Below are 13,262 nucleotides of genomic sequence, written 5' to 3' on the forward strand. Positions count from 1 at the left end.
GGCAAGTTAGCTAAGCTACCAGGAAGACAACTATGGTTAGCGGAGAGTTAGCTAAAACACTAACTTTAGCAGCGAGCTAGCTAATGCGACCGGGAAGAGAAAAAATAAAATCCTAATTACATTTTGGGGTCCTTAATTATATTTATCAAGGTCTTAAAAAGGTTACATTTGACTTTTAAAATGGCGCAAGAACCCTGAATAGATCAGATTCTAAACTCAGAATAGTTGTGGAATGTTTGAGAATATTGAGTTTTACATAAAACAGATTTAATTTATTGAGTTTAAACTGATGTGCTGATAAAGATACAGTATTATGTTCAGTATAAATGTGTTTATCTCGATTTAAATAAACCCATAGAGGTATATCCCCCTCCCCTCGTCAGTCTGTCTGTCTTTAATTAAACAATAATAAAAGATAACTCTTCCTGTGTGCGTTTATACTGATCCTCTTATCAAGGAATGACATGAGCTTCAGTTACTATGAAAGAGGTGTATTTATTCAATAATAATGTGGAAAAATAATCACACACAATTAAAAAAATCTTGTGTAAAATAAGATTAGGGGATCGAACAATTATGAATAATATAATTTTATTTTATGTACATGTTTAAAAGATGAATAAAACTATAAAATACACAATGACGAGTAAAAGACCCAATAGAAACACAATAATACTAAATATTCTTTTTTTTATAACAGGAGTAAAATAGATACAGTAACTGGGTGTGGGAGAGGGTCATTCACACAACAATGCTCACACACACACACACACACACACACTCACACAAACCCCAAGGGTATTGCACATTCATTCAGTAATCATCCCACTGATCCCAGTCTCCTCACCGCTGAAGATTTAACTTGTTTCCATTTGCGAAAAAGAGAAAAGTGTCGCCATATTAAACCCAGATTTCAGTGTCTTTTCAAGACAAAACTTGAGAGTTAATGAACCGTCTTATTTTCGTGTTTATAGCACTAGAGAATTCAATAATAAAGGGGTTAAAGGTCACCAGCTTTAAAACAACCGGCATAAGGCTGCGTCCCAACTGCATCACACTGTGAAGTACAGACTGTATACTAATCTTAATATTGTGGGTTTAGTGGGTTAGAATGTAGAAATACTTACAGTAACACTTTACTTAGATCACTGCATCTCAATAAAATTCAATATCATTGAAATTTCCAGTAATTCATCCCAGAAGTCATATATTATGTAGATGTATTAAAAACAGAGTGATCTATTTTAAGCGTTTATTTATTTTATTGTTGATGATTATAATTTTTGGCAGTGTGGGCAGTGTGCCAAGTCCTGCTGGAAAATGAAATCTGCATCTCTATAAAAGTTGTCAGCAGAGGGAAGAATGAAGAATGCTGTAAGATTTTGACTTTAAACTTGATAATAAAACACAGTGGATCAACACCAGCAGATGATCAGCATGTCTCTCCAAACCATCACTGATTGGTGGAAACTTCACACTAGACCTCGAGCAGTTTGGACTGTGTGTCTCTCCACTCTTCCTCCAGACTCTGATCCCTTCATTTACTTTAAATGAAATGTAAAATGTACTGATGATCAGTGATGGTTTGGAGAGTCATGTCTGTCATCTGTGGGTGTCGATCCACTGTGTTTTATTATCAAGTGAAAGTAACCTTACACCTAATCCTACACCCTATACCCCAATCTATAGGCATTAGGTTTAGGGTTTTAGGTTAATGTTAGGATCAGGGTTGGGTTTTAGGGTTGATTTAGATTTAGGGTTAAGGTTAGCATTAGGATTGAGAATCATTTACATATCCAGTACAGGCCGAAAGTCTGGACACACCTTCTCTTTTTCAATGTTTTTTTTTTTTTTCATGACCATTTACATTGTAGATTCTCACTGAATGTGAAGTTATGTACTCAATGAGCTTCAAGAGGTGGTCACCTGAAATGGTTTTCCAACAGTCTTGAAGGAGTTCCCAGAGGTGTTTAGCACTTGTTGCCCCCTTTGCCTTCACTCACCCCAAACCATCTGGATAGGGTTCAGGTCCGGTGCCTGTGGAGGCCATAAGTACAAAACTCCATGTGTTCATTCATAGTTTTGATGCTTCAGTGAGAATCTACAATGTAAACAGTCATGAAAATAAAGAAAACGCACTGAATGAGAAGGTGTGTCCAAACTTTTGGCCTGTACTGTAGGTGAGAGTTCAGTAGCGTGTGTTCAAATGGTAGCTGACTTCAGTGTGCGGTAAATGTACAGTTTTTCCTTTCTATAAAAAGTAAATGTTTTTATTTCAACAGGTAAATAGGAACAGTTTTGTAATTTATAAAAAATGTAATTTAATGTAATGTTTTTAAAGATTGTTTTAGTACAGTGTACACACTCAAAAACTAGTCAGTATAAGTAATTAGTTCACAATTGGGACGCACCCCAAATGAATTTGAAGCATTGCATTCTGCACCATTCTCTTCAGTTCCACTTACAGACTTATCAAAGCCGAAATACAGCAGAAATACGTCCTCTTATATTAAAATGTAATCTTTTAAATAATTCCCAATCTTTCTAAAAGCCCACTGTTCTAGATTTTGCTTCTGCTACTTTATTTAAGGCCCGTTTTACCCGTCTGAAATCTGGAACTCTGTCAGCGTCCTGTGATGTGAAATCTATTCCCTAATGAGGGCGTGATGGGGAAACAGATCACATCAGACCTCGTCAGAAATGGTAATGTTCTGTGGGTTTCCTGTGCATCAGGAAAGGCATCATTCATTAGTGTCAAACGTGTATCAGAGCCAATACTGAAGATTTTAACCCCAGCCTAACTACGGTTTATACAAGTGTTCAACTCGGACGTTACAAAAGCGTGCACTAATCTTTGCATAAAGAAGATGTCCACCAGTGGTGGTACCTTAGAATGCAAGATCTCCACTGCGTTTAGTCTGAAAAAGGAGTTTTTAGTCTTGTTTTGACACTGTGTGGACGCCGTGTGGTCCAAATGAACTGTACAAAGGTACAAACAATTCACATCAACAATGAAACAAACAGACTTTCCACACGCATGGTTTCAGAACCACTGGTCTGTTTCTTCTTCTTCTTTTCTCTTTTTTTAAATATAAAAATATCATAAAAATGCTTTCAAATGCCATATTCTAAGTTCAAATACAAATGTGGAAAAGACCACTATTCTACTTCAGAGAGAGGGGCAGATACATGATGCTGGACAAGAAGACGATACAAATAGAAACGATTGAAAAGTTCCCGTCTAGGATGTGCACTCCGTGTGCAATCCCTCACTCAGAAGCGCTTAACGAGCAAACGTGGGCGAGGTTATTTGTTTGTTTGTTTGTTTGTTTTATAGAAGGGAGGTTTCTGCCTCTTCTTTGATACTCTTTGAGTACCAAGTATGAAAAATCCCAAATCCCCAGTGAAGTCCACGTTTTCAGAGCGAGAGGATCGGACTCGATTACGCTGTTCCCTCACACACACACACACACACACACACACACAAGGCCAACTTCTCCTTAAAAATTCCACTTAAAAAAAATCCATATTTCCCAATCCCAGTCCTGGGGTACGTGTATGAGTTCCTCCTGCTGCACTGTTCCCAACAACAGCCCTCAATTCATTAATTCAACTCAATTCACTCAAACTAACTCTCTAACATAGATAGCAGTATGTAAACTGGTCTTAAAGTGTTGTTTGGAATTCCCCACACCTGCAAAGCTATAAATAAGAGTTAAAAACTCGTTTTTAGGGAGTGTCAAATGATGGTAAACCTGTGCTGTGAGTCACTGCAGCCTCAGCCTTCTGTTCTTGGCTGATATATTTGGAAGCTGAAGTGGTCTACAACTGAAAACTCCACTCCAAAATGTGCAAAATTAAGCAATTACTGGATTAATAAAACCATTAATAATTAAAAATGAACCATCCTTTTAAGCTGGATGTGTTAAGAAGTAGTTGTACGGGTAGTCTAAATAAAATGTTCAGTGAAAGTATGTCTCCACTATTAATGGATTAAAAACGTGTCCTTTTAGGTAATTTCTTGTGTATATATATATATGAAGAAAAAGGGAAAATTTCAACTGTTAAATCTGTTAGCACAGGACCAGGATTGGGAAATCGTCGTAATAAGTCGTAATTCTATACGTGAAGAAAGCTAGTCTTGGTTTACGACTTTAAAGTGAATCAATCAAACCTCACTTCTGCCGTTTTCACTTTATCTGGAGTTGCCCTTTCACACCTGTAGTGTAAAAGATGGGAATTCTTCGTTTTAGATGCATTTTTGCACTTTCACTACAGAAAACACTGCGTTTGTGTGGTTTAGAGGAGGGGCGGAGCCTGTGTAGTGCGTGTTGGAGCCATGGAATGACGCAAACAGTACTCTTTAAACACGCCCACTGTATTTTATCCCCAAAATGAATTGCTGAATTGCTTTAAAATGTTTAAAATTGTGTAAACATGGGCTTGTTTGGACATTACTCAAATATTAGAACATTATGACCACAGGGCTGGCAGGATAAAGTCTGTCTGATCTAAACATATTCAAACATGTTCACGTATAAATACGCTTCAGTGGCCAAATACGCTCTGTTTTTTATGTTGATGTGTGAAAGGGCTTTAGATACACCAAAGACTGGCATCCACCTTTAGCGTTCTTCTAAGAAAAACTGTGCAGCAGCTGCCAGTTCGATGTAGAGGTCGTGATGTCATTTTCTTGGTTAGTGCCACAGTGGAGGTGATCATTTGATGGGGCAGCAGCAACTGTTTCTTTTACTTTTCTTTTTTTTTTTCTTTTTTTTTGATTGTTTGATGTTTTCCTTTCATTTTCCAAACATTCAGCATCTGTTGAGGTACGACAACGACAATTTCTCATTGCGTTGCATTCAAGAACAACCTATTTGGTGTATTCAGGCCTTCCCCCACACATACACACACACACACACACACACTCCAGTGATGCAAACTGGGTTCACTGTTCAATACAGGCTCCATCTGCAGGTTCCCATTGGCTGTTTCTCAGGAAGGGTGAAGGAGAGTGAACTTCTGAAGATAATCCCTCTAGAGAACGAGCGTCCTATTGCTTGTTTCCAGCAGAGTGGCTCATTAAAGCAGCCGTGTACGATTGGGGGGGGGGGGGGGGCACTGATTCTTAAAAAGCACTGCTTGTGCCCTTTCACCCTTCTTCTGAATATATTTACACAGAGAGATGTGTGAGGGGGGGGGGTAATGCTGGGGGTAATGGAGAAGAGGATATGAGGTTGAGGTTGAATCGGCAGGTTCGCTCCTCTCGAACGTTTTCTCCTTCCGTATCTTTTATTCTGTGTTCACGCCGTTCTCCTTCTTCACGTTTGGCACTGTAATAATAATGTCGAGGGACGTCACACAATAGAGACATGATACAAAAAGGTTCAAAATCACTGTGTGTGAGTGTGTGTATATTAAGGCTTCGTCCACACGTATCCATTTATTTTTTTTTGGACAAAAAATGAGGTTTGTGTGTTTTTCTCTTCTAAATACAGATTGTGAAAGCTCTGTTTTCGGTGTTTTTGTGTATACAAAGAAAACTAAACTCCCTGTAGAGTGAACTACTGTAAATAAGTCATAAAACGGCAGTTTCTCCACAAAGATAGCTTTAAATTTCAGATTCCCACATAGTGTATAAATAGTGTATAGTACTGTTCTATTACCAGAATGTGGGATCTGTAACTTCCTCATTTGCATAGTGCACTACAGAGGGAGTGGTGAGAAAATTGAGATTAAACATCTCAACCATAAAAATGTAATAATATATATATATAAAAAAAAAATATATCAGGATACTTGTGGACGCTGCAGTGTGTGTGTGTGTGTGTGAGTGTGTGTGTGTGAGTATGGAAAACTAATCAGTGAAATTAGCTGGTGTACCATAGGGGTGTAAAATTACATCAGTCCACAGGTTACGATTCAACTGCATTCAGTACTGCAAAAATCAGCCCTGTCAGTATCAGTAGTTTTAGTTTAAGGCCAAAAATCATGGGACAGCAGTATGTACTGTAAACTGTTCATGAAGTCCCTAACCTTAATCTTAAGGGACGGCTTGGAAATGCCCACATCTGTATAGGTTGTGAGGTGTTATCTTGTGAGGGAGGTTGAACACTGGGAAATAGTGGGAACTATTTTATGTTTTAAGAAATAAAAAGATCAACTAAGTTCCCTAAAAACACTAAAACACTTTGCAATTTTTGCACATATCTATACTATACAAGTGTACCATGAAGTCTGTTATGTGAAGGCTGTTTTTATGCCCTACATTGGATAAATTGTGAATTCGCTAATTTTGTGCAGTTGTTTGTATATTGTGTTTTTTTTTTAATAACTGAATTGAGACTGAATCATTGAAGTGATTTCTGTTAAAGTTCAAATGGAGTTGGATGCAGTGAATCGTCTCCTAAAGGACTGAATCATTATGAGGTCAGAGGTTTACACCCCTACAGTGTCCCATACCGACTGGTTACTGCGAAGTTCATGATTTTTTCTTTTCTTCTTTGATAATTAAAAAGATGATCTTTTTTTTTGCTCTTTTCTGGCGCTCAGCGAAGGCGAACGCATGTGTGTGTCAGCAGGTCCGTCACACACTCACACATGCGTCTGCATTCTCTGGGTGTGTCTTTGAGAGTATTCCGTTTGAGGAGACGAGTAGGAGAAGCGCGTCGAGCTCCCGTATTTTCCTAACGCAGGGTCTGCCCCCGCCGCCTGACTCACCCCCACCCCCACCCCCTGTCCTGTGGGGTACATCTCGTAGGCTGGGCCTTCCTCCAGGGGCGGGGCGAAGCCCAGCCTGTACTGAGAGTACTGGGCCGTGGTTGGGTAGCCGTAGCTGTCGTAGGCGAGCTGATTGGTGGACTCCAGCAGGCCACATTCTCGGGAATAGTCTGTGGTCTGAGGCGGAGGGTTGGGGGGCACATGGCTCTGTTTGGTCCTGGCTATGGTGTTGAAATGGGCGTAGGTGTTGTGGGCAATCCGGGAGGGCGGGCGTGGCTCGTAGCGGCCGATGGGGGCGAGGGGGTTGGGCTTGATGCCGGCCGGTGGTCCGGTTACGGAGGCGGGGTTTGGAGGCCGGAACTCCTGGTAAAGCACTGCGCGAGACCCTGGCCGGATCTCCTCGTGGGTCGTCGCTCGGACGTTGTAATATCCGTTCGTGGGGTCCTGAAAACACAAAAACGTGCAGAGTTATTCTACAATGCATCTGAACAGGCACGTTCATGTAGAAAATACATCAAATATATATGATTTGCACAAAATGTTAAGTAGAAGATCCACCCCTGTTCAGCTTCGACCCTGATTCTCAAAATACTTTATTCCTGGCTTTTAGTCACATGATTTGTTTTTGTTGTTTCCGCCATATTTGGGACCTAATTTCTGGCTTTGCCAACAGTCAGTAGTAAAGTAAGTACCTATCTTACTTCAATATAAACACTGGTACCTTAACAAAGCCATTAAATTGATGTTTATAGATATTTAGTTCATGATAATTCTGACTAGTCAGCATCACATTTAAATAGAACGAACCACATCGTATCAAGCTTAGCTTAGCTTAGTTTAGCTTAGCCGCTGTGTTCTGTCAAGTTCTACTAATCTATGTTAGCTACTTAGCATCTCTGTGCATTTACCTGCTCACAGTTTTTAATGTTTAATGTGTTTTTAGTGATAATTCAGTTTTTTCTCTGGTGTATTAATCTGTATAATCTGAGTGTACTGACAAGACAACACAGATCAACAAAACTATCAGCAATAAAGCACATCAGCTTTTTAGTAAAACAGGGTTTCATATAAGTATTTCATTAGCTTCATTAGTGCACTGCTAAGCATACAGAACCTGAAACATGAGTGGATTTCCGTTTAAAAGCTGGTGGAACTGGTGCTAATTTGTTACCTGGTTAGAACACTATCAAATCTGTTTTGTCAGCTAGCAACAGACTTCCAAAATGACTAGCATCAAACTGTGGGCCAATTAAGCCAACTGGAAAGAGTTGGCCAATCCTGCTTTGGGTTGGACTCTGGAATATAGTTTATAACAAATGGTTTATACCAATATTTACTAATATAAAGTTTGTAGAGAGTGAATAGGAAAGTTTCATCTGCTAGAAATAATAAGTAGCCCTGTGGATACCATTGTCCCATGTACATAGGCTGTACGTGAGAGAATAAACATGCAAAGAATGAGTTCAAAGCCTATCACAATCAACCTTTTTTAAGGAGATATATTATCTCAGATATCATTGCAATGAATTATTATACACATTGTCATTTTTAAGATTAACATTTTTTTGCCACTGATGTACTAATAGCGTGGTAGTACATTAATAATACATTTAAAAAATAATCACTTTTAAAAAGCAATAAATCTTTGCTAATTAAGATAATTCAGATGTTTGTAAATGGAATAACAACATAAAATATCTTAAATAAACAAATAAAACAAAATAAAAATGTTTTAAACAAAGTTGACATACCTGCTCGGTTATGTTGACGGGCTCTTCTCGCTAAAGTAAACACAATGGACAATATAAATATTGTTAAAATTATTGTCCATATTCATAATTTAATGCAGAGTTATTTGATGACATAATTATTATGACAGACTTAAAGACAAATATTCAATTGTGTTCACACAGCAGGTAAAAGTGATCCAAAGCTGATGTTTAGATCAGTCTGTCCACACAATCTGACAATGTGACACGCATTCATCGCAAAACAGCATCGCTTCACATGAAGTTTCGGTTTCATTCTTTTCAGAATCTCAAGATCTATGAATGAATTCAAGTCGCAGCACAGCTTAATCCTGGGAACTCACTCCAGCTCAGAATTCGGCCGTAGACAGATCTCTCTGGTCACGTTTGGCCATTTTATTAAGAACACTGAACGTTTGCAACATGAGAGGTTCAATATTATTAATATTAGAACTGAGACATCATTATTTTTTTACCTCATTATTCCACTAATGAAACCCTTATTCACTGCTGTCGTACATTCTCCCATCTACTCATGTAAAAGCCTCATGAATTCTGATCTGACTGTTCAGACAGAGTTGTATTGAGTCGTGCTGGATATCAGATTTGTTGAAGTGGTCCAAGCAGGAATTGAAAATGTGATTCAGTGTGTTTTTGTTGTTCACACTGTCACACATATGACGTAAAGGACTGGACTTGGGCCACATTTACCTGCTGTGTGCCGATATGTGGGTGTTTCTCACCTTCAGCTCGTACTCCTCTTTCGTCTCCTGCGTTTCGCTGCGCACCTCCTGCTTCAGGTCCATGTCGTCTTTGAAGGGCTGAGTGGAGGGAGAGAGGGAGACAGAGGGAAGAAACTAAACCATCAAAACACCACAGAACACACACACAAAGAGAGGAGAGGGAGAGAAGGAGGGAGGGAAGAGGAAAATACCACATCAGGTTGAGCAGCAGAAGAAAAGGAAAGAAAAGGTAGAAAGATAGCTTTCGACAACCACTGTCATTTCACAGCAATCATTAAAATGAGTGATCTGATCTGAAAAAGTCTATTAATAATAACAGTGTTTAACATTCATTCATACAGAAGCCCAAAGGATCAGTGGATTCACTCGTTCACTTTTCTGTATTGTATGTTTTCCTGTGAGAGTGAGTCAGTAGAGAAGTACCACCCATACAAGAGAACTCTCTGTATCAGATAAATAAACACAAACCGATCTGTACTGTTCTAAATCTAATGCCAGCAGTGGACTAGAGGGGTATAAACCCCACAGCACTGAGCTGTAGAGCAGCTACAATACTTTTAGATGGGATGAGTTGAGAAGTTAGAGATGGAATGGGTTAGGGATAAGATTTGTTGAGGAGTTAAGGGGTGAAATAATTTGTTGGGGAGTTAGGGATGAGTTGAGGAGTTGTGGGCGGGATCAGTTGAGGATGGGATGAATTAAGAAGTTGGGATTGGAATGAGTTGGGGATGGGATGAGTTGGAAATTTGGGGATAGAATAAGTTGAGGAGTTGGGGATGTGATGAGTTGAAGAGTTGGGGATAGAATGAGTTGGGGAGTTGCGGATGTGATGAGTTGAAAATTTGGGATTGGAATGAGTTGGGGATGTGATAAATTGAAGAGTTGGGGATGTGATGAGTTGAAGAGTTGGGGATAGAATGAGTTGGGGAGTTGCGGATTTTTCTACATATTGTTCAGCCTATATATTGAAATATGTAGATGGAACCAAAGGGCTGGAACTCGTTAAAGGCAGCAGGTTAACAGAACGCGGCTAAAACACCCAGATCTTCTCTCTTCTTCCATTTAAAATGATTATTTTCTTTTAAAATCATATTCATATGTGGCTCCTTTCATACTTTTAATCTAAATATCTGGTCTTTGATGGTTATGGTGGTTAAAAAGCTGATGATCTAGATAAAAACATACCCTGTACTGGTAAGCTAGCTGCTTAATTTGAATATCATATGCTGCATTTGATTTCAGTCAATAACTTGTTGGTGATGATGTCATGCTGGTTGACTATGCTGTTCCTACTGGTCTACAAGCTTGGTAATGTTGCTTTTGCTGGTCTACAAGCTTGGTGATATTGATCATGCGGATTAACCAGTTTGGCATTGCTGGTCATGCTGATCGAATAGCTTGGTGATGCTGTTGATGATGGCTGATGAGGATGGCCTTGTTGGTCTTTTTGGTCCCATTTCTCTTGTATATATTTTGTATATTTTATGTATTTAAATGTAAATTTTAGTCTGGTTCTTGAATTAAACTCTCCAGTTTTCCCTCCCGCCCTGAAGACATGATTATTCTTTTTCAGTCTGAAAGAAGAGAGAGAGAGAGCCGTATCTGTCCTCTCGCTGCCGTGATCACAGCCCTCGTTTCTCTTACCATGCGCGTGGCGGTGGAGACGCTGGCCGAGTCTTCCTCCAGGCTGTGCGTCTCTTTGTTGACTGTCTCAACCTTGATGTCCGGCTTCAGTGCGACCCCACGACGACCTGAACACGACACACACGCTTCACATGAAATTCCTTTAGAAGAGAACTATTTAAATAAACTCAGCCCTTCTGACACCAACAATTATTATACATTTTTAATTTACAGAGCTCACATCTCTTCCCTATACTGATTCTTTACTGAGGCACCATTCATATTTATATTCATATTTCACCGAATGCGCACACAAAATAACTTTAAAATACATTTTATTATTAAGCATATTGTCTTTTACATTGCCCTAATAAAAAGTAAGATATGTAATTAAAAACATGAATAAAAACTACTTAGAGCACTGAAAAAATTGCATTTGTTACCTGTCCCCTAACTTTGCCATGAAATATAATTATTAAAATCCTTCAGATTTTTTTTCTTTTTTTGTGTGACTCCAAATCTCGTTTATGCTTTAAAATGTATAGAATTTAGTTTTAAGTTAAAATATACATTTAAGTTGTGTCTCTGGGTTTACACTCAGTCCTGTTACCGTAACCCATCTTACGAGCTCCAGTAACAGGGGTGAATGCCAGTAACATGAATGAGTATTGTCCCCTGGACTCAGTCCTAGTAACAGGAGTGAGTTCCAGTAACAGGAGTGAGTTCCAGTAACAGGAGTGAGTTCCAGTAACAGGAGTGAGTGCCAGTAACAGGAGTGAGTTCCAGTAACAGGAGTGAGTTCCAGTAACAGGAGTGAGTGCCAGTAACAGACGTGAGTTCCAGTAACAGGAGTGAGTTCCAGTAACAGGAGTGAGTTCCAGTAACAGGAGTGAGTGCCAGTAACAGACGTGAGTTCCAGTAACAGGAGTGAGTTCCAGTAACAGGAGTGAGTTCCAGTAACAGGAGTGAGTGCCAGTAACAGGAGTGTGTTCTAGTAACAGGAATGCGTGCCAGTAACAGGAGTGAGTTCCAGTAACAGGGGTGAGTTCCAGTAACAGGAGTGAGTGCCAGTAACAGGAGTGAGTTCCAGTAACAGGAGTGAGTTCCAGTAACAGGAGTGAGTTCCAGTAACAGGGGTGAGTATTGTCCCCTGGTTTATTGATTTATTAAAGTGAGCATTAGGTAATGTAAATCACTTTTTCCCATTCTGTTTGGGTCATTATTAATCCATTTGTTTAATAAACTGCATTATAGTACATTTGATCAATTTCAGGTTTGGGTCTTCTTAATAAGATAAAAATAGCTTTGCTTCTTTTAGAAAAATACAATGTGCATGCATATGTAGTGATAAATCATAAATAGCAATTATTTAAACATGCAGTCAAACATTCCTTTAAAATAAATACTTTTATGAGAGAAAAAAAAATCAAAGGTATTAGTGGACTTGGTTTTAACCATGCTTTTTAAACGTCACAAGTTTTGGTAACAATATTGAGAAAAATTTAAATCTTCGGCTTAGAAACCTTGTATAAAACCTTGTAAAGCTTAATATATAAAATAATTATATAGGAAGAGACATACAGAGCACACACACGCATATATATATATATATATACGTTTCTCTGTATGTCTCTTTCTTAGTTTTTCTCAGTGTGACCACAAGGTGACAGCAGAGTCACAACATACAGCACACAGAGAGTTAAAAATTTTACTGTGTACAAATAGTGCCTAAACTGTTATAAATACTTTTGTATTGCTTCTTAAAAATGGTATTTATTCCTAATGAATAAAGCCTGAATAAGTACTGTTCTATCAAAATATATAAACATGCAGTCAGTTCATCATAATAACACAATAATAATGTTCTCACTGTACTCACTGCTTTTTCTCTGGCGGTAGATGTAGAAGGCCAGAGCCAGCAGACAGAGGATCAGCAGCATGGAGGATCCGACTGTTCCACCTGCTATTATTCCCACAGGCACTATATCTGAAACACAGACGTTTAAATTAAACTCTTAACATACTATACTATTGTGGTAAAGCACAATGAGATACATACTCTCTCCGCTTTTAGACTCTTTGTCCCGTTTTTCTGTGCTAGAAATGCGCACTCTCTCCGCTTTTAGACTCTTTGTCCCGTTTTTCTGTGCTAGAAATGCGCACTCTCTCCGCTTTTAGACTCTTTGTCCCGTTTTTCTGCACTAGAAATGCGCACTCTCTCCACTTTTAGACTCTTTGGCCTGTTTTTCTGCGCTAGAAATGCGCACTCTCTCTGCTTTTAGACTCTTTGGCCCGTTTCTGACACCTAGCGTTCAAACTTTGAATCTCACATTATAAAAACCTGCTTAACAGCGGGCCAACTTTCATTCTATTTCTAAAATACCTCGCGGGACGCTCCAAAAAAGGAAACGGACCGTAGTTTGGACAG

The 13,262-nt window shown here is 39.0% G+C and overlaps 1 protein-coding gene across 2 annotated transcripts in view; it reads right to left on the bottom strand.

Annotated features, from left to right (window-relative positions):
* Positions 1-475: 475 nt before the first annotated feature.
* Positions 476-13,262, bottom strand: part of kirrel1b (kirre like nephrin family adhesion molecule 1b) — an 80,471-nt gene continuing 67,684 nt past the window's right edge. The window contains exons 12-16 of one of the 2 annotated variants that reach the window (XM_049478524.1): positions 12,714-12,821; positions 10,856-10,962; positions 9,212-9,289; positions 8,472-8,501; positions 476-7,164 (exon numbers count right to left, since the gene is read on the bottom strand). In XM_049478524.1, the coding sequence (XP_049334481.1) occupies positions 6,595-7,164; positions 8,472-8,501; positions 9,212-9,289; positions 10,856-10,962; positions 12,714-12,821 (893 nt within the window). In that variant the 3' untranslated portion in view covers positions 476-6,594. Of the gene's footprint in view, positions 7,165-8,471; positions 8,502-9,211; positions 9,326-10,855; positions 10,963-12,713; positions 12,822-13,262 lie in introns of both variants that reach the window. The other variant, XM_049478523.1, reaches the window with a different exon arrangement.

The sequence above is a fragment of the Astyanax mexicanus genome, chromosome 4, assembly GCF_023375975.1.
Source record: "Astyanax mexicanus isolate ESR-SI-001 chromosome 4, AstMex3_surface, whole genome shotgun sequence".
Classification (NCBI taxonomy): domain Eukaryota; kingdom Metazoa; phylum Chordata; class Actinopteri; order Characiformes; family Acestrorhamphidae; genus Astyanax; species Astyanax mexicanus.